The sequence below is a fragment of the Podarcis vaucheri genome (assembly GCF_965113315.1).
Source record: "Podarcis vaucheri genome assembly, chromosome: 3".
Classification (NCBI taxonomy): Eukaryota; Metazoa; Chordata; class Lepidosauria; order Squamata; family Lacertidae; genus Podarcis; species Podarcis vaucheri.
Window position 1 is genome coordinate 44,019,161 of NC_138761.1, and position 21,980 is coordinate 44,041,140.

At 42.3% G+C, this 21,980-nt stretch overlaps 1 protein-coding gene across 3 annotated transcripts in view; it reads right to left on the minus strand.

Moving 5' to 3' along the window:
• Positions 1-21,980, minus strand: part of PRKD3 (protein kinase D3) — a 57,053-nt gene that overhangs the window by 11,908 nt on the left and 23,165 nt on the right. For all 3 annotated transcript variants that reach the window (XM_082215008.1, XM_082215007.1, XM_082215006.1), the window contains exons 3-12: positions 13,317-13,455; positions 12,666-12,797; positions 11,525-11,682; positions 9,912-10,101; positions 8,521-8,598; positions 5,497-5,680; positions 3,466-3,589; positions 2,568-2,645; positions 1,448-1,724; positions 44-96 (exon numbers count right to left, since the gene is read on the minus strand). In XM_082215008.1, coding sequence (XP_082071134.1) covers positions 44-96; positions 1,448-1,724; positions 2,568-2,645; positions 3,466-3,589; positions 5,497-5,680; positions 8,521-8,598; positions 9,912-10,101; positions 11,525-11,682; positions 12,666-12,797; positions 13,317-13,455 — 1,413 coding nt within the window. The remainder of the gene's footprint in view (positions 1-43; positions 97-1,447; positions 1,725-2,567; positions 2,646-3,465; positions 3,590-5,496; positions 5,681-8,520; positions 8,599-9,911; positions 10,102-11,524; positions 11,683-12,665; positions 12,798-13,316; positions 13,456-21,980) is intronic.

A 21,980-nucleotide genomic window follows, 5' to 3' on the forward strand; every position in this document is an offset into this window, starting at 1 on the left:
GATAACAATCCAGCTACAATAGTATTTACATTTTGTGACTCACCACATTTTCTTGGATCTGGCAATTCGAAACAGAAATGCTGACAGATAATTCTTCTGCAATGAGAAAATATACATGTTTTTAATGTGGAAGCAGTATTACAATGAAAGACCAATGTCCTAGCAGCCAAACATTTATTGACATTCCAATTAATATGTGAAATGTAGCCTTGGCACTCTGCATCACATTTCCAAACACCTCTTTGTGTTCCCCTAACAGACAGCTTTCAAAATCTCCCTTGTACCGAGCTCTACCACCACAACAACACAGAATATTTTTCTTCAGTTCTATTTTGTCACTGGCCATCAACATTGCCCGTGTTCCTCCTTCCTTCAAGAAATTTGCTCTCCTTATGTCTCCACCTCAAAGGAACTAAGGAATTTGTAAGCACGTGCGTTTTTCTTATGTACAAGTCAAATAGGCTTACAAAATGTATTGCATGACTGTTACATAGGTCTGAACCTAAACACCAGTCTTTGGGGGCACTAAACGTTGCCAGAATCTCCTTTAATTCAACAGTCAGACAACCCAGTACTGCTTTTCATCACATTCTTTGCCTCTAGCTCAGAGCTGCAATGTGCCAGGGCTCAGCCTTGTTTTTAATACAAGGAGAATCACGAAAAATCCAGTCCAAGCTGTTTCACCCCACCACCCTTCTATTTAGCCCTCCCTGTCCCCCACCCCACACAAATGCACTGTTCTTGGCTATGAAGCACACATGCTGTAATTCCACCTGTCCTCCCCTCAGGTCATGCCTTCCTTAGCCCAGTGCCTACTCATTTATCTTTCTGTCAGGATTCTAATCCTCCTCTTCACCATCAACACCCATGTCACCACCCTCTCTCTTCCTGCCATCAGTACACAGTTCCTCCTGCTCCTAGGACAACGGTTCTCTGCGTGTTTTTTTTCTGTAAGCCAAATTGACTTCTCAGTTCCTCCACTGAAGCTGTGTTACATGTCAGCATTCTACGAGCAGGGTCCTGCTTGCTCTATAGTTAGAAGATAAATGGCATGACTTCAGGTGAGTTTAGTCAATGGCTACAACTCACACAGGAAGGGAAAGAATTTTTGGAAAGGCTACACTAGCAGCATGAGGACTGCTTTCAACACCGGGCTAGGAAGAGTTGCATTGTTTACTCATATGGTGTTCCACACAGTTTCAGTTTTAATATCAGGCCCTTAATCGTTACATATATAGAATTAGCAAGACAGGAATCAACTCCGAGAGGCACAGCACTGACGTACTAACTAATGCTAAATATGTAGCAGTTGAAGGTCTGATTCAAATACAGAGCCAGCCCCATGACATGTTGCAGGCATAAGTAACCCATAAAATATTTTGTTGAACCAGGGCCCATTACTTCACAGATCTCCATTAGGAAGAAGAGAGTGCTTCTGTGCTCTTACTGTGATCTTTCCCTTGTCCTGTAGCAGTGCAAATGCTAGCCTGAGGCGTGACTGGCATCAAAGCCTGACGAATAGCTTTCTCCCAGCTCTGCGCTACATCCAGTCCCACTCCAGTAGCAGCCAAAACAGGATTATGATGATTGCTGCCATTGTTCTCGCCAACAAAGTACACCATAGTGTCAGTGATTATTTCAAAGCAGTGTGGGTTGCTGCCTTGCACCACGTTTGAGAAGTCCCGCGGCTGAGTCACCTGAAGAATTTCAGAAAGCGGAATCTCCTAAAAGAAACAAAAGATGTTAAACACTAAGAGTAGAGGGCATATGCAACAATAACAAAATGTATGCTACTGAACTCAAGTAGAAATATTTTGATAGCACTGAGTGGCCTTGGCTTTAGTCCCTCTTTAGGTTCCTTGGGATTGCACAAATATTACAATCAAGAAGGGCTGCTAATAAAGTTTTGTCTTTGCTCTGGACCCAACTGGCATTTTCCTCCCACGATACAGTTTGGAATTGCCTTTCATCTCTGGTGCTACACTGTCCACAGAATCAATCTTTCTGTAGCAGCCCGATGACCCAGTTCATCATTACAGAATCACCATACCATATCCAAAGTGATAAGACCTTTCACCATCCACTCAGCAAGCAAACATAATTGCTTATTTTCAGTTTTACAGCCCGTCAGGTGCTTTGTAAGCCTTCTTATTCCCAGCTATGTCACAGGACAGGATCAATTTTGGCTCCCTCAATCCTTTGCCTCCTCCCATATATGCTATCCTTTTCTTCACTAAGTATTCTACTTCTGTTACCCCAGTCCCTCAGACATTCACTAGTCTGGTTTCAAGGGGCATAAAATATCCATGCATGTCTGGGCACTGTAACACACAAATAAACAGATAAAGAACTGTACACAAGAGACACGGTGCACCTTCATTAAAAGAACATCTCAATCTTAACATACCTATGATATTTAGGTTTCAACAGTTAATACACAAATAGAGTATTGTGCAGAGAAAAGGATGTAAATGAAGGATTTCAACTACAGATTAACATTAGGGGAACAACACTTTAGATGGAAACTGACATAAGTAAAAAAAAATGAGATTTATATTATCACTTACCTTGTAATACTTTGTCCCAGATTCGTTCTGAAATAGTGTAAGACATTTACTATCCAGCCTCCAGTAATGTCTTTTTCTCTGCAACAAATATGAGAGGGTTTCTCTTTAAGACACAGACATTGGTACCCTATAGCAGAATCCGTGTTAGCAATTTCAATGGCCTGTACTGATGATGGCCTTTAAAGGTTCTATTAGCTATGCTTTTTCAAACAGTGCCTACTCTAAAGCTCAAGCCTGTGCAGCAATGCATAGGATCAAGATGTTTCTCAGTACCTCCTGTGCCCCCCCTTTTTTTCTGTGACCACCTCCTATCCCAGGGCAGCAGCAGTAGGTATCACTGTCCCAACACTTTGGGAAAGTCCCCATCAGGCAAAGAGGGTAACTTTAAGACTCAAGACATCTGAGCAGGAAAACAATGGAAGGGGGAGGACAATACTGTGACCCCATTTTCTAGCTGCTCCTCAGAGGCTGCAACAGAGATGGCTCAGGAAACTTGTCTTGGATAAGGGAAACCCTACCACACCATTGTGATCCTGAGCCCAACATACAAACAAGGCTTCTGTTGGTTACAATGGCAGACAGAGCTCAGCCAGTACAGAGAGTGCTTTCTCCTCCCATAGCTAGTACTGAAGAAGCCCTACTTGCATAAACAGAGCAGCACAGATCATTTCCTTTCTTGAGAGTTTTAAAGCAATTTTTAAAGCAAAAAATAGGTGAGGAATTTGTGGTTCTCTAAATGTTGGACTACAATTCCCATAAACTCAGCGATTTGTCACGCTAGCTTGCTTTGAAGGAGTTGGGAGCCCAACAGTATCTGGAAGGCCACAGTTTCCCCATACCAGACTTAAAATAACTAAAAGTAAATATCACACTGAAAAGTAGAGGTAAAATTACTGACCAGGTTGTCTCTGCTAGTGTAATGAACCATCCATCCTTCCTTCACCATTGTACTGCTCTTCCTCTTTGTGTGCTTAATTGATTGCACAACCCTCATTAATGGAATATTATTGCTTGTCGATGGGCTGTTGAAAAAAGAAACACATGTCTCTAATCATACATATTTCAGCACACCCTATAGCTGTGCTATAATTCAGGATAAACTTCAAGTAGAATATTCTTGACTATTACTTGCATCTTAAACAAAAATCTTCTAAAGATAAAACATTATGTAGGGCACATCATGATCATACAGATGACAAGAGAGTTGTTTTTAAAATCACTAACCCTCCCCCACCCAGATTAGGCAAGACACGTTACCATGTTAAGGGGCTATGACACAGTCTTAGATGAGGAGTCAAAGTCTTTTACAACATTATAGAAGATGCCAAGGCAGACTTATTAACTCTTGGGCAGCAGGTCACAGTAAAGCCCAAACCTGCCCTATGAACCAACAAAACAAGAGGTCCTAGATCTCTTTCATCAAACCAAGCCTGAATATAAACTCAGCCCTCTTTCCACATATACACACATCCAACAGCAATTGAGACAGTAACAAAGAGCAAAAATCTTATCCTAAATTAAGTCTTATCCTAAACTAAAACCATCTTCCCGTGCTCCTATTTTTCTTGAAGGGAGAGATAAGTACTATAGCAGCTATCCTGAATCGTGCCCAGTAGGATAGGAACTCAGCTCCACTTCCACTCTGAAATCTTCTCATGGGAGGAGAGGACAAGCACAGCCTAAGAAAGATGGTACCAAGCAGGGCCCTGCATTCTGGTTGCAATGTACTGAGTCCAAGCCCTGTCTGTACACTGAGGGTGAGGAACCTTTCTCAGGCCAAGGGCTGCATTCCCTTCTAAGCAACCTTCTGGGAATCACATGCTGGTGGGAGGCAAGGCCACAAGCAAAAGTGGGGACGGTAACAGAAAGAGCCGTCAACATGAATTTTACTTTTGTACAGTAGACTAATTTTTACACACATCCACCCACTCTTCTCTATCCTCCATGCAGGAAAGCAGGAAGAGTAATCAGAATCTAAGGACATACACCCTCCACACAAAAACACTCAAGGAGGGTCAAAGCAGTGCTACAGAGGGGTATGGCCTTGGCAGAGGAGCTGTGGCCAGGAAGAGTCTCAAGGACTAGATAGAGAGGCACAGAGGGCCACATCTGGCCCCCAGGCATGAGGTTCCCCACCCTGCTACAGAGGAAAATGATTTGAAGCACACAGTAGACATGAATTGGGCTTTAGGTAGATAATGGTCTTGCAATCCTCCCTTTCATTCTCACTACATCCCAGTGAAATCTGTCTTTATTATTCCTACTTTACAGTATGGAGCTAAGGCTTAAATTTCTTTAAGGCCACCTAATGAGTCCACAGCTGAATACTATTCTAAATCCATTGCTCTATTTCCATAAACTACACTGGATCTCATCTTTTATAAACAATAGTATGAGCTGTAATTCAAATAATTTACTCTAGTAGTACATATACGAGTAAAAACACATGACCCTTTAGAGGTCACATCCAATGAGCCAAAAGTTGTTTCCTTTAACCTAACTTGCAACACACACAAGGAGCAAAATTGATTCCTTATGTAACTCCATTCAATCAATTGACTTGCATTAGGACTGGAATGAGTTTGGCCTAAGGTCAGGAGAATAAAGTAGCCCTATAAATCTAGGTCAGCATAACATTTTCCATCAACTAGTCAGTATAGCTAAGCATTCTTCAATAATGTAATTTATTTCCATGTTGACGCTCACAGGGGATTCTACTTCCAATAGGTTCAAGCCTACATACTTTCACATTTAATCAATTCTGTTAATTCCTGTTTTTCACTTATGCTGAAGAGTGAGAAAGCATCTCTTGTAAAACCAATAATAAATAATAAAAAGTGAACAGCAAAATTCATTCTCCTCTCAACAGAAAAAATTCTTTAATAGGGAGCTTCACAGACATGCAATGCAATGCTTTGATTTTACAAACCTGATAGTTTTGACAGCCTCTTCATCTTTGTCCCCATCTAGATCTGCTGGATCCATAAAAAACATTTTGTCTTCTGGGGGAGAGGGTTCTTCTGTATCATCCAAGCTCCTACCTCCATCACTGTTCATTTCACTGCTGTCAACCTCCATTGGCATATCCATATCTTGACCTGGACTAGCCGGTTCTTATTCCATATAAAAACAAAAGGTTCCAAAATATTATTATTCATTCATATTAGAAAAATCATTTACATCACAATTTTAGTCAGGAATGAATTAGAAATCTGTTGCAGCCGTCAGTACATATGTAACAAAATCAAATATATTCAATCAAACACAGCCAAGACAGGAGAAAAAGTAAAAACAATTGGGCTATGTTTTTGTTTTACTAAGGCCACTTCATGCTATGTAGGTACTTCCTGACACAGGGCAATTCTCCATCAGTGGAAAGTTGGCATCATCATAGTTCTTCCACCTCCTGTGCCAGCCAACTCCCTCTCCTCTGATGCAAGAACATCATGACTATGTCTTTCCAGGGAAGGGTGTGGACAGGATGGGAATCAGAGAACAGAACTCTCTTTACACCTGGTTCAATACTAATGCAAGTTAAACCCAGCTTTCTGCTGCTTCAAACAGAGCAGGGCAGCCAAGGATAGGCAGCCACAACTGCCACACACAGGGTTGATTTTTCTAGTATCTTTAGACAGGCACAGAGACAAAATAATGAAGAAGGAATTTTACACAAACATGCTCTCCAACATTTCTGCTTTAGAAAAGATTCTGTAAATTCTCCCCTACACAGAGGAAATTAGGAGTTATGTAATGCTAGCAATTAAAACAGAGGTGTCAAACTAGGAAGCCAGTTCCATCAGAGTGCAAAGGGTATAATACATCAATGGCAGCTACTGTGAGGCTCCAGAATCAACTTCTGGCATTGCGTTGCCCAACTTTTTTGTGCAGTGGATAAATCTGAGAACCTGAGAAACTGTTCTGCGCACCGCAACCACACTTACACACATTCAAATTTCCACCCTGCTATTCATTAGGGTTAACCTTCCCTCCCAAAAGAAAGATCATGCCCGTCCCCCCAACTACTAGGCTTGAAAAAAGCCTTGCATTGGAGTCAATTTTCAACCCTAATTTTAGTGAGTTTTTCAAGCCGGGCAGGCAAGTGTCACAGCTCAGCATACAAAGGTTAATCCAAACACACACACACTGTAATATGCTTGAAAATAGTCTTCTACTGACTACAGCAGAAAAATTCTTTCAAGTTTTATTGCAACAGGGGAGAAGCAGCGGGATGCTGAAGGCACCAGTGAAAGCATATGCTGTCCAAACATATTCTTCTTCCCTCAATTTCAGTATCTAATGGAGAGATCCCAATCCCCAGATCCCACGGCTGGTAAGGTCCAGAACTGCACATAGGTAGGTCCCCCCACAGACCTCTGCCAAGGGGGCAGGCACCACCACTGCAGAAGCCCCTATTATGCCTGCAAAGGTGCAATAGGTTTATATTACCAACACAGTTACCACTGACAACTAGGCCCCAAAGCAACTTATGCCCCCAAACTTGGGATTCTGAAGAATCCAGCAGAGGCTTGGATCCATTGAATCCAAGACCCTTCATTCTCCAAAGAGACCCTGGACTGGGCCTTAATATCATGAGACATTGGGGGGGGGTCAAGATCAGGATGAGGGGTGGGAAAAGTTGGAGGAGTTAGCCCAGGTACCCTGAGGAGGGACCCGTTGAAAACCACACCAATCATTGAAACAAATTAGGCAGAGCAGGGAGAGAGAATAGAATGTGAAGTGAAACTATGTAAAAGGAAAACACTGGGTAAGGTCTGCCCCCTCCTCACTTCCTGCCCTGGCCTGCACAGGCCAGCAAGACTTTGGAGGGAACAGTATATTCCCCACTGTGCACCCTACACTTCACCAACACTGAATCCCACTTAGAACTGCGTAGAAACTCAACTGAAATTGATGGTTTGATGTCCTTAATTAGGGCACATAAGTCACATCTAAAACATCTGCCTCACATGCATGTGAGATTGCTTACCCCATTCTGACCCCACAGGGTGGGGCTGGGGAAAATCAGGTAATTTGCCCATTCACACTTCTTATCCCTTCCATCTGCATATGTGATGAACCTCAAAGATTCCAAGGAGAACTGCCTTCCCTTGGTTGGTGGATACCTTACCTACCTGGCCAGCTAACCACCACCCCCCCAACTGAATCTTCAGAGGGTTGTTTTTTTAAAGAAAGGGCAAGGTCTTTAAATGATCTCCATCTCTCCCTTGAATGCCTTCTATGAATTGCCTGGGATGACCCATGCTGTTCTGCATGTCAGCTGAAAATAATTTGTAAATTACTAAGATTGCCTTGGATAGCAAATAGACGTTTCCTTATATTTAAAATAGCTTTCTATTTCTTCCAGTGCTTTAAATAAATCTGCTCTTGTAATTTGAACTCTGGGATTGGTTATGTTTTTGCATAGCTGTGGGATCTGGTCTACTCACCTTGCCTCGCATTTCCGCACCCTCTATGCTTTTAAGGAGAGAAACTGAGAATTACATATTGGACTGCTGCCATAAGCAAGGCAGGAGTCTAGAAAAGCATTCCCCGCTCTCAGAATACTATAAATACTTCAGGTCTAGATTTCTTTACTGCCAGACCTAGTAATACTTAAATGGGAAACGGTGGCATAAATTACCCAGAGAGCCTTGCAGCCTACCCTAGCACAATATCCTATGGCTCCTCAGACACTCTCCTAGGGACCACAAGACTGAATACTCTTTCAATGGAAATTCACTATCAACTTTGCTGAAGAGACCAAAGTTGTTAATGTATTTCACTTCAGCAGATAAGGAGCACATTCAGTCAACTCAAGTATGTAAAAACATTAACAAAATTCCCAAATTTAAATATATACATACTTCTATCTCACCTTTTAAATATATTGCAAGTCACACTGAAAATCAATACACAAATAATTATTTACGATTCAGAACATGTTTGCTCTTACCTCCATTGAACACAACTTCTCCAAGACAATCTTTGGGTACTTTAGAAGCACAACGTTTGTGACAGTTAAATCTGCAGTCTAAAGCAACAAAAAAATGGTTTCTTTCACTCATACATTTATGGAGAAACTCTTTAAATATCCCTTACATGACACCTACATTTTTTTTATTTTGGGGGTGCATTTGTATCTAAGCACTCACCAAGTAGCCATGTGCAACAATAAATTGCATGCAGGAGTATGAACCATCCCTCCTCTCTGCCTTCCACAGAAACCAAGTGGGCTGCCAGTGGAGAAAAACCAGTAGAAAAATGCCAGCAGAGGAAAGGCAGCACAGAAAAGCAATGGGGTGCTGGAAGAACACAGCTAGGCCCCAGCAGGTTCTTTTTGCAGGCTTATTTACCACTGTTATGTTCTTGAAAAGGATGTCCCCAGACTGTTTCTTTTAAATTGTACATAAAAGATTTTGTGTGTGTTAATTTGCAAACTTCATTACTGAACTCTCTACTTTAAAATATCTCTACTGCTATGAAACTAAAAAACTAATCCCTACACAAACAACGTATTATTGAGTGCCACAAGTAACTAAGCACTTCACATACAAAATATAAGACAAGGGTTCATACCAAGTAGTAAATATACAGAGGCATATGTCTGCGGGGGGAAAGAAAAAAGATGATCCATGATCTAGAGACACAGGCTATTGATGGCATATAAACAACAAAACTATACTGCCATGTTGAATCACAGATTACATTTGAGACTTAGGAAAATAAGTGGGTTTCTCAGATAAGTATTGTAATACTATATTTTACACACTGCTTAAAATTTTAATAAGAGTATAAATTAAATGCAAACATCTTTTTTTAAAGTGGGGATGGCTTTATAAATACTTGCTTTGCCAATAGGCTACAACAGGGATCTGCAACTGGAGGTTAATCTGCTGGACCACACCCCAGCCTCCCATCTGGTCCCTCACATCTCCTTCATTGGAGGTTTTTTAAGAGGTTGAATGGCCATCTGTCAGGGATTCTTTAGCTGTGATCCAGCATTGCAGGGGGTTGGGTCCCTTCCAACTCTACGATTCTATGATGCTGTGCATATCAATTGCAAAGTTTGTGGTCCCATGTCTAATACTAAGAGAGTGAAGGTGAGAAGGTAGGAGTTTCTGTACACTTGGGATATTCTATGTTTGTGAAAAACCACAATAGTTTTGCCTGGTTTTTTACTTCTTCTTTTTTAAAAAAAGCTACAAAGAGGACTTAGTGGAGTAGTTCAAAGCTTGCATCCCTTCTTGCTGAAATAATTTTAACTCAGGCTTTGGGTTTATGGCTAAGAATACGAAAAAGCTGTACAAATAACAATATTAACCCTGCAGCAGTGAATACTCTTACCTTTACACTGCATTCCTTGGCGGAAGAGACCCTTGAGCAATCGTTTGCAGTACTGGCATATGGTGGGTCGAGTGTAAGAATGAACAGCAAAGGTATGTGGAACCTTCACCCTGCAGAGCACCATCTTTTCCATCCATATTGGACGCCCACTCCAGGAAGGAATCCTCTTACTGGGCTCTAGAAGGGGACGCTGAAAAGAAAAGCAGACATGCAGGGCGTGAACTTGTGATGCAGACCTAATTCTCCTGATATTTTCCCTAGGCTCCTATCATTCCTAGCTTCCCAATCCTTTCCAGGCCTCCTTTACCAACAAGACTATAGCAAACTAAAAGGCAACTGGTTGGCCACTGTGAGAACAGGATGCTGGACTAGATGGGTCTTTGGTCTGATCCAGTAGAACTCTTCTTACGTTTCTACTTTAGCCTGGAAAAAGTAGCCATAATATGGAATCTAAATAACACAGAAGACATATATTACTACACCAACCTAGGTGCGAGCTGAAACCAAATTGTTGGCATTTACCAGTGATATTAAACAGCCCTCCTTAATACTTCAGAAGACATCCACCATCACTTTTAATAAGGTCCATGCCTTGTTTTTGCTATGGCCACCAGCTGGTGTTTAATTTCTTAAAGTGAGTGAGATGAAGGTTCAAGTCAGACTGAGGGTCTGATCTAACCTGATCAAGCTCTCACTGGATTGCAGACGGGGTGGGTTTTTATTAATTTAATACAACTGTAACATCTACACTCATGAATAGAGCCATCTACCTTTCAAGCAATAGGGCACTGCTGAACTATATATTCATCCTATTACATTCAGAATAGCAATAAATCAGGATATTAAATCCTACTTTTACCTAATATATATGTAATATTTCCATTGTTAACCTTTATCACCTAGTGTTAAGTGATTGATTTGGTTATAAACACACACACAACACACAAAAAAGGAAAACCATATTAAATTTGCTGTGCTTTGGAGGGGTAGAATAAGAAAGGGGAAGTTGTTAGTGATTATACCTTGCATCACACCCTTCAAATGATTTATGGCAACATGCACCATGCCAAAAATGGGATAATGTCATGTATTGGTAAGTGTACGGCTTACAGATTTAGCATCTTGTCACAATTACTTCACAAATCTGAACCATTAAACCATTTGTTCTTACATTGATATCCTATCTCTCTTCCATCATGGAACCCAAGGTGGCATAAATTTTGTTCGCAGGAAGTCACCCATCCAAGCACTGACCAGACACAGACCTACTGAGCTTCAGCAAGATGGTGTCCTCACACGATTTCAGACTATACTTTATTATTTTATTATGCTTTTATATTTTTTATATATCAGTTTTGATATTTTGTAGAAGAGTGCTTTAGAAACTTAGCAACAAACTTTGCAGGGAAAATCTCTGAAATTGAAAATCTACTCTAAGGCTATTTGAGCAGCTGAACCTCAGCACAAATTAAATCAGAACACAGATAAGGAGCTCCAGGAGCCCCACATATTTACGAAAGGAAGGTTTGGGGTTATGTGCCTTGACACATGACAGTAGCTTATGCAACTTGAATGGAATCCCACCTTAAGAGAGAGAGAAATCATCTAAATACCTCTTCTGTGACTGCGACTGTATATTCAGTTTGCACTGATCTTGGGACTGAAAGTGCAGATCCTGGTAAAGACACATTAGATAAACGCCTCTTTCTTACACCACTGCAGTTGTTTGGGATCTTGAAGGCGCATCGCTTGTGGTAGTTTAATCCACACCCTAATAAAATTAGCATTAGGGAAGGGAGATAAACAACTTATTATGAATGATACCATTCATTTAAATAGAATTGACAGTAATAAATTAGGATCATATTTTCAGAAAAGACAGATCAAGCCAAAACATGGTGAATTTGACTCTCAATATAATTTTAATAATCTCCTAGCACAACAGAGTGGTGGTGTATTTATCAGCAGATCTGTGTAATGCATGGAATTTTTTTGGCCTGAATACTTGCTTTTCTGACCCTGCTTCACCCTAGCTAAAGCCTGAAAACGGGGCCTGTTATGCAATACATGTTGCCGCTGATCTTCCTCAGCTCTCTTTCCCCTGGCAGACTATCTAAACAATGTACTCCTGGCTCAGCTGGAACCACAGGAGTTGAGTAAAAGCCAATAAGCATGAAGTGTCGTGTTACTAATACCTGGACAACAGCCTGTTGACAGGAGAACTGAGGAAGGTACTGCAGCCAACTGAACAAGGGCCACATGAAAAGGTATGCCCATTCAGAACTTTATTTGCGTGTTATAAAAAGCTGTGACAAGAAAAGGAAACATTTCTCTAATCAACACGTCAGACCAAAACATTTGTACCAGCATGTTTGTCTGCAGCATTGGCATAATGCTACAGCTTCTAATGTTGCACTGACATTAGCTTTGCATACCCTAAACCTAATATGACAGCCCTAAAACCCTTAGGATTGGGTTGTTTATATCTCTGTAGCACTGTCAAACAGAAATTTTGCTTGCCACAGAAGAAAGCCATTATCGGGGAGGATGTGGTTGCTGACTTGGTAAGACTTTTAGAAAAACAAATTCAAATAATAACATGTCTTGCTCTTTGAGTTACACCTACTATGTTTTATTTTTAAATATGACTGAAGTACAATACACAAAATCACTGAAAGTGTGTATTGTCATGGACAATAGATACATGGACATAGATACATGTCATACTTAAGATGCACTTACTGACAAACTTACCTTCACATTTCAACCCTTGTCGTACCAAGCCCCAAAGCATCTCTCCGCAATAGTCACAAAAAGTGGGAGCCTTGTAAGAATGCACATATAGCATATGAGGACGAATCTGGAAATCTTCGACTGTAGCCAATGCTTTTAAGAAATACATTATAAAACAGGAGTGAGTCCCACTTGATTACAGCAATATTTATAGGTATGATTGACTGGAATGATTTTTTAAAATAATGGTAGCCTCAGCAAACTGCCTTTGGTAGAAACTGATGACTATGCTCAACTCCTACAAAGCATGCATTGTAAGACATACAACTATATACATTTTTTTAAAAAACAAAAAACAAACCTGTTTTTTAATAAAGGTTGTATGAAGGACTTTCTACACTATTTAGAACACAGTGATTGCTATTGTAGATCAAGTAACTGACAATTTACTAATTCCAAAAAATTCAGAAGATAATTAAGATTATCCAATTACACACAAATTCAACCATTTTCATCTGTAGAAGCTGGTTCAGTAAGGTGTCATTTCATCTACTTTATTCCAAGTAACCTTTAATATTTATAAAGCAGTCCACAAATTTCAACCATTTTGAAGCAATGGTAATATCATGGCTTTATGTAACAACAAGGGAACCACATTGAAAACCTATTTACCAGAGAGAACAACCTCAACGAGGTCACCTTCACGTATTTCTTCAGCTGATGTAATCCGCTGTAAAATATTTTCTGAGTTCAGGTCATGGCGGAACAGGAGAATTTTGTCATACATGCCAAAAAAACCACACTCTGGGAACTGCAACAACAAAAAAGCAGACTCCAAATTACAGCATGTCATAATTTGCTCATCTCAAAATGAGACAAATCTCCAACTATTGCCACTACAGAAATCCTGAATGCATGCATTCTCCTTAATAACTTCTGAAAAATAGATGTGTTGATGAAGATAAGCTGAAAGTTAAAAGGTTTGCAACAGTGGCTATATAATATTGCATGATATAAAGTTTTTGTGCTATTGTCTCATTGGCCTTGATAGAGTAGTTGGTGATGAACCACAACATACAAAAACAGCTATCCATAAAAAAAAATACTTGCCTTGCTAATACTGTAAGATTTTAAAGCAATGAGGTGAAATGTGATTTTTCAATCTCAAACATACTCAAATCTAATTACAGGTTAGATGGGCCACACAACCATGTACGTAATGAAACCATAAAATAAACATGCATAATATCTCCTCTTCAGATAGAAGACGTAGCAAGTGAAACTTGGCGCATGCTACTATTGGTACGTGAACCAGGCAGAAGAAATACTGACTAGAGGATTCAGATAGATTTCTCTCCCTCCCCATTTCTTATTTATATAGGGAAACAGCCAGAAGCCAGCTAAGCGTGTATGATTAAATGTTCCAATGTTCAGATCCATTCTATAAGGTGCATGAACTCCAGAGAAGGTCGGAACCTTTCTATGTTACAAAATGGACACTTTCCTGACAACTTTCTGAACAAACTGTAAAATTAGTTTTATTTATTTAAGGAACTTTCTTCCCACTCTTCTGCCAAAGATGACTGCCAGAGTGGCTTACAAATGGCACTGATAACAATCCCTGCCCTCAAATTTACAATTTAAGATACGTAATAAAATAGGAAAGTGACTGGAATGGGGGGGGGGGAGAGGAAACTTCTTACTTACAGAGGAACAACCAGCTAGGAAAAACTTGAGGAGAGGAGCCCCAAAACAGCCTTTCAGCCTGATGGAATAGCTGCTGTTTCTGATAAAGAAACTATAGGCAATATGTTTTTGCATCATTTCTTCAAAGTGTCAACCAGATTTGATGAATGAATATTGTGTTTCGCATTGCAACCTATTCTAGAGTAGGGTGGTCCCTTGAGACTTTTTGGTGGTCCTCAGCAACATTTGGCACACACACTAGCCCTCACACTGCCTTCCCAAAGCCAGGTAAGCAAGATGCTGAGCTGTGGGAAGCACGGATGAGGGCTCAGACAGGGTCTTAAGAGTGCTCCCACCTCCATCACAAAGCCTAATTGTGCTTTCCCAGCTTTGGGGAGGAAGAAGAAGGGCTCTAGGACCCTGCCAGTGTCTTCTGCCTCCTTCCCAAAGCCCTGAACCTCGCTTAGCCAGCATTAGGAAGCGCAAGGGCGGGGGGGGGTGTCAACTTTTGGCCTTGCTTCCCCTATGTGCAACAAGGCAGTGTGCAGCCCATGGGTTCCATGTTGTACTACCTTTGCAGCCCACTTGCTATGAAAAGCTCAACCACCCTGTTCTAGAGGCTCCTCCCTTCAGTATGAGGGATGGGATCATTTCCATTTGATGGGGAGTGAGATAGGACTACATTTCTCACCTCAGCAGAATGTCCCCGTTATCACCACATCCTTGGTTGCTACCTAATTCACAGTCTATTTACACTAACAAGAGAATTTAGGTTTTATGGTTACAAAATTGTTTCCAACCAATACTTTTATCAATAAATCAGTGTATCATCAAAGGTCAGCAACAAATGGAAAACGTGGATTTCAATCCCCATGAAAGCTTATTGTTCAAGAGAAGGAGAACATGCCAATATCAGTGAGAGACTTTTGAATAGTCATGATGTAAGGAATTTTAATGGCAGAAAAAGCCAAGCTTCATGATGGTTCCTAAGCAGAGAACTCCTGAAGTTGGTGGGAGATGAAGAGAATTCCAGTTATTTATCCCCAGCCCCACAAGAGGAATTTTCCTCCAGCCCCACAATAAGGTAGACCTGGAGAAATATGCCTTTTCTCCTCCCTAAACTACTTTTGGAGATGGGCTGTGTCCCAGCACGTCCTATAAATGCTTGGATGTGTGCTGCCCAAAGGCCTTGTCGCTTTTGACAAAGAGAAACACTACAAGGTGGAACAGTTTGTCGCAAATTTGTTCACTAGCTTAAGCTGGTGAGCCTTCTATTGTCCTTGAGGAGGTTAGGAAAACCCAGGATTAATGAGCAATGCTCTATTTACTGATTAGAATCTCCCTGCCTGAATTACACCTACTTTTCTAAACCAAATGACTAATCACAAATCTCCTGCTCATGGAAAGTGTTTCTGCTTCATTTTTGCAATCCACCTTTTCCCTCAGCCCAGCCAGAATCCTTAAGAGAAACTTTACAGGGGTGGGAAAGTCACATTCCATCAACACCCTTCAGCTGGCATTCCTCTGAATCTGAAGCCATTGGGTTCAGGTAAACACAACTCAAATTAAAATTACACAGAAATATTATCTCTATGAAGCAGCCATAACTTTCACTTCCCATTTTGGAACAAACTATCTAATCTGTACAATTAAAATGTTGCAACTATTAAGTTTTATTTGTATTAATATTTTTTCTGCTTCAGATGATCAAGAACTGGAAAACTGGCAGAAGATATTGGACAGGATTGAGGAAGGCTCTTACTAAACAGGCCCCAATGCACAAGGATGGACTTACAGTCCCAAGTTTGTTAGTATACTATTAAGCCACACAGTTATTAGGTTGGCTATGTTCAGAGACATCAGAAAATACTGAAAAACACATGGTACCAATTAAAACAACTCTGCATTGCTATCTTATTAGAAGTGCTCCCTTGGATCTCTAATAATGAAACATATTACCAAGAAGAGTTGAGATTAATTGTACAACAATTTATGAAAACATGGGGTACATATAAAAAAATAACACCCAAGGATGTATCCATTAGCCCCTGTGGTAAGACGTGAAAAGTTTTGTCTGAGAGGTCAGTTTTATGCTTTGCACAATTGAGAAGTGAATAAAGTGTCAGCATTTGGTGAACTGGCAGTAGATGGGGAGACATAATCTGGACAGAAGCTTGCTCAAACCCAGAGAGACAGCTTCATTTCCCTCCTCCCCACCTACCCCCCCCAAACCCCATAATTTTGCTGTTTTCAAATGAATAGTTAAGACCTTCCTATACACTTAGGAAGTAACAGCTCAGTAAGTTTGACATATGTGGTGAATGTAAGGATCTCTACATTGTACATCCTAACTAGCAGTATGAAGGGGAAAGGTAGGTAAAAGTTAAAGGAGCTGCAGAAAAGAGATCTGAGAATTACAATATAAGGACCAAAATGAAACAATTCTTCATTCTCTTAGGCTACCAGCTTGAAGTCTCTCTGTCCAGGATGCAATACAGAAGTACAGTGGTGCCTCGCAAGACGAAAAGAATCCGTTCTGTGATTCTCTTCGTCTAGCGGTTTTTTTGTCTTGCGAAGCAAGCCCATTGACGGATTAGAGGATTAGCGCTATTAGCGGCTTTTAGCGGCTTATCAGCTTATCGGATCAGCTGATAAGCGGCTTAGCGGCTTAGAAAAAGGGGGGGAGGGGAAAAAACCCGCAGGAACTCGCAATACATTTTCGTCTTGCGAAGCAAGCCCATAGGAGATTTGTTTTGCGAAGCACCTCCAAAACGGAAAACTCTTTCGTCTAGCGAGTTTTCCATCTTGCGAGGCATTCGTCTTGCGGGGCACCACTGTAGAAGAAGAGTTTGGATTTGATATTGCGCTTTATCACTACCCTAAAGAGTCTCAAAGTGGCTAACAATCTCCTTTTCCCTTCCTCCCCCACAACAAACACTCTGTGAAGTGAGTGAGACTGAGAGAAGTGTGACTAGCCCAAGATCACCCAGCAGCTGCATGTGGAGGAGCGGGGACACGAACCCAGTTCACCAGATTACAAGTCCACCGCTCTTAACCACTACAATATTGTTATGCTGGTGCTCAACATCAGGCAGGCATAATGGGATGTTCTCAGTTCCATCATCATCATCATCAATTTATTACGTGCCTTCTAAACCAGTGTTTCCCAACCGCTGTTCCGCAGCACACTAGTGTGCCGTGGAACTTTGCCTTGTGTTCCGTGGAGGCGGGCGAGTCGGGCGGTGAGAGGCGGGGCGGCGGCGGCGAGCACACGCGGGGCGGCGAGCGAGCGAGCTCCCACATCCCATCGCCGCTCGCTACTGGGCCTGCGCATCCGCTCGCTACTGGGCCTGCCCCAGGAGGTGGGGTTGCGGGCATCACGCCCTTCCCCACGTGAGCAGGGAATCCCATCCGCCCCCACGTGAGCGGGGAATCCCATCTCAGCCCCCGCGAGAGCAGGGGAATCCCATCCGGCCATCTCAGCCCCCGCGAGAGCAGGGGAATCCCATCCGGCCACGCCTCCTGGCCAGCCAATCGGCTGGCTGGAGGGGGCGTGGCTTGTCCTTTTTAGGGCCGGAGCGGAGGGGGCTCGCCCTCTCTTCTCCGGCTAGCCCCATTGCCGCTCGCTACTGGGCCTGCGCATGCTCGACGGCACCAAGCAGGGGCCCTTGGCCGTGCCGGTGCCCACCGTGCCCGCCTCCGCCCAGGAGGGCGGCAAGCAGCCACCGCCGCCACCACCCCCGCCGCTGCCCGGCAACCGCGCCGCCGCCCCCGGCTCCCCGCAGCGGGTGATCGTGCAGGCTTCGACGGGCGAGCTGCTCCGCTGCCTGGGGGACTTCGTGTGCCGCCGCTGCTACCACTTCCCATTGCCGCTCAGCCTGCGCGTGCACGATCGCGCCTTTGGGATTCCCTTCAGCAGGCATCAAGCAGCCTGCCTCCCTGCTTTTTCCAATTAAGGGAACCTCCACTCTCCTGCCCCTCCGTGTTTCTCACCCCAAAGCCTTGTGGGCAGCAGGAAGTGGGGCCGTCCTGCTTCTACCCCACGCCGGGTGGCTGCTGACACGTCCCTTGGGCAGGAGAGGCATCCGGCTGGATGAAGGCAGCGACGCCGGGGGAACGAAACAGCACAGCAGGTCTGAGTTGGCGCCTGGAAGGACACAGACTGCACTGCATTCCACAGCTCCGAGGCTGGCAGGTGAGTGCGTGCACTCCTCTCTCTCATTTTATTTAATGTGCATTTTAGAAGCATGTGGAAATATCCTGCGTCATCAACCACTTTGGGGAAAGTGTGCGTGTGTGTGTTTGGGGCTAGATTTCATGCATGCCTTTTTTAAAAAAAGTTCTCTTCCTGCTTCATCCACATTCACCCCCCAAAAGGCCATTTTCTGTGTGCTGAATAAATTCTGCAACTCAAACGGCACGAGGTGCCAATGCATCGGGGCTGTGGAATTTATTCTGCTTGCAGAATTCTGCAACTCAACCGCATTTTGATGTTTAAATGTTGTATTTTAATCTTGTTTTTAAGTTATATTTCAATCAACTTGTTTTATTATTGGTTTTTTTTATTTAAATCAACTTGTTTTTTATTATTGTTTTTATTTCAATCGACTTATTTTTTATTATTTACTATATTTCAATCGACTTGTTTTTTAATTTGTTGTTAGCCGCCCTGAGCCCAGTCTTGGCTGGGGAGGGCGGGGTATAAATAAAATTTATTTGGGAAAGATGGTTTAGGTATGTCCAAGCAGGCTTGATAGCAAAAACTTTCTCACAAACTTAACAGCGTATACAGCACAGTGGCCTTATTACAGTCTTTTTCAACCGCTGTTAGTGTTTTTCAACCTTTTTAGGTTTTCTGTAAACTGGGGAAGACATCCATGTTGGAAGTTCAATTCCTTGCTTAGCCATGAAGCTCAATGGAAATTGCCTTGCTCTTGCCCTCTCTAATCCAGTGTTTTTCAACCGCTGTTCCGCAGCAGCCTAGGCCCTCGGTGACCTCGTGGCTTCTGCTTTTGCGTGTGCTGCCGTCACTCTTCCCGCCATTCCCATGTATAATTCGTGCCCGTAACACAGGCAGTAAAAACTGTTCTGTATAACGACTACCCCGCCTCTCCCCCCCCCCATCTAAACCCATTTTTTTTCCTTTGCAGAAGTGAGCCGCTGCATTGAGCTCACACAGTATGCATGTTTTTGCCTGGCTGTGATTGGTTCGGACTCCAGCCTGGACATATCACAGTAGGACATCATCTTCCGACTTCCTTCCCGCCCGAGCACAGAGACCAGGACTCAGCGGGAGTCGGCACTGCAGAGAGGCCGAATACTGCAGTGATGGAAAAGTTTTTGAAAAGAAAAGAACCGGACTCTGAACAAAATTTGGAGCCAGATGAGAGGCCAAGTACGAGTGGGCATGAAAAGAAAGCAAAGATGGTTAGCTCAAGCAAATTCTCTGTCACAAGGCAATATAGCGAAAGCTATATTTCATTTGGATTTACTTTCACCGGAGATGCAAACCAACCAACTCCACTGTGCGTGGTGTGTGGTGAAAAGCTAGCTAACAGTGCTATGGTCCCAAGCAAACTTAAACGCCATCTCCAAACGAAACACCCTTCGCTTCAAAACAAGAATGTGGACTATTTTGTTCGCCTGCGTGAAAACACGGAGAAACAGGCAACTTTCATGAGACAAACCTCAAAGGTAAATGAAAGAGCTCTTAAAGCTAGCTATCACGTTGCTGAACTTATAGCCAAGACAAAAAAGTCGCACACTGTGGCAGAGACATTAATACTTCCCGCCTGCAAAGCTATTGTAGAGGAGATGCTCGGACCTGAAGCAGCTAAGGAAATAGCCAAAGTACCTCTCTCAAACAACACAATTTCCAGACGTATTGATGACATGTCTGCAGACATTGAAAGTGTGGTTTTGGAAAAGATCCATAGCAGTGAGAAATTTGCATTACAACTGGACGAGTCTACTGATATCAGTGGACATGCTCAACTCTTGGCCAATGTGCGTTTTGTTGATGGTGATGCAATTAGAGAAAACTTCTTTTCTGCAAGGCATTGCCAGAAAAAGCAACAGGAGAAGAAATTTTTCGGGTCACATCAGAATACCTTGAACAAGGAGGACTTAAGTGGGAAAACTGCATAAGTGTCTGCACCGATGGAGCTGCAGCCATGGTCGGGAACACCAAAGGCTTTGTAAGCAGAGTGAAGGAAAGAAATCCAAATGTTATTGTAACGCATTGTTTTTTGCACCGTGAGGCCCTCGTAGCCAAGACTTTACCAGCAGACCTAGTTCATGTGTTGGATGATGTTGTACGCATGGTAAACTTTGTAAAGTCACGACCCGTGAAAAGTCGCATATTTGCAGCTTTGTGTGAGGAGATGGGAGCGAAGCATAAAACCTTGCTGTTTCATACGGAGGTCCGGTGGTTGTCGCGTGGCAAGGTCTTGGTTCGTGTGTATGAGCTGCGGGAGGAACTTAAAGTGTTTCTGACAAATGAGAGGACAGATTACGCAAAACTGCTTGCAAGTGATGAGTGGTGTGCAAGGCTGGCATACCTGGCAGATATATTTCATCATCTGAATGAACTGAACACACGAATGCAAGGCCGAAATGAAAACCTGCTTACAAGTACAGATAAAATAAATGGATTCCGTGCAAAGCTGCAACTCTGGCATCAACACGTGGAAAGTGGCAATCTTGAAATGTTCACACTCACCAAGCAATGGCAAGGTGTTCACACTGCTGCACTGTGTGAGATAATAGCTAAACATTTAAAAACTCTCGAGGGGAAGTTGTCATTTTATTTCTCTTCAGTCTCCACTGAATGCCTTGACTGGGTTAGGGACCCTTATAGCTCAGCATCAGTTGGTGGAAAGGACATGACTTTACAGGAGCAGGAGGAACTAACTGAACTGAGACAAAATCGTGGTTTCAAGCTAAGATTTGCTGATCTACCTTTGGACAGTTTTTGGTTGGAAATTGCCAAGGAGTTCCCCCTTCTGGCAAACAAAGCTATTTTGACATTGCTCCCATTTTCCACTACATATCTCTGTGAGTTGAGCTTTTCAAGCATGATTGCTATAAAAACTAAATACAGAGAGAGACTGAGAGCTGTTGACGAAGAGCTACGTGTGTGTCTTTCTTCGATTCCAGCCAGAATATCAGCTTTGTGTTCAGCCAAACAGGCCCAGGTTGCGCACTGAATCAAGTATTTTATAATTTTTCATATTTCTGTTTACTTACTATTTCATAATAAAGTAATTATAAAATACTTTCTTTGTGTTTATTTGATTCCTATTAAAGAGAGTTACTTTATATATAGTCAATATAGGCAAAGAGTTAATTTTTTAAACATTTTCTAATGGTGGTGTGCCGCGAGATTTTTTTCATGAAACAAGTGTGCCTTTGCCCAAAAAAGGTTGGGAAACACTGTTCTAAACAACCATTTCAAGGTAATTTACAAATAACATAATGAAAAAGTTAAAACCACAAAAACTTCAAAACAAGACTAAAACTCGATCAAAGTAGTCACTCATGGTAAAGGACCATTTAACAAGATGGAATAGCCATTCAGAATAAAAATGTCTTCAATTGTTTCCAGAAAGTGCAAGTAGTGGGTGCCCGTTGTATTTCAACAAGAATACT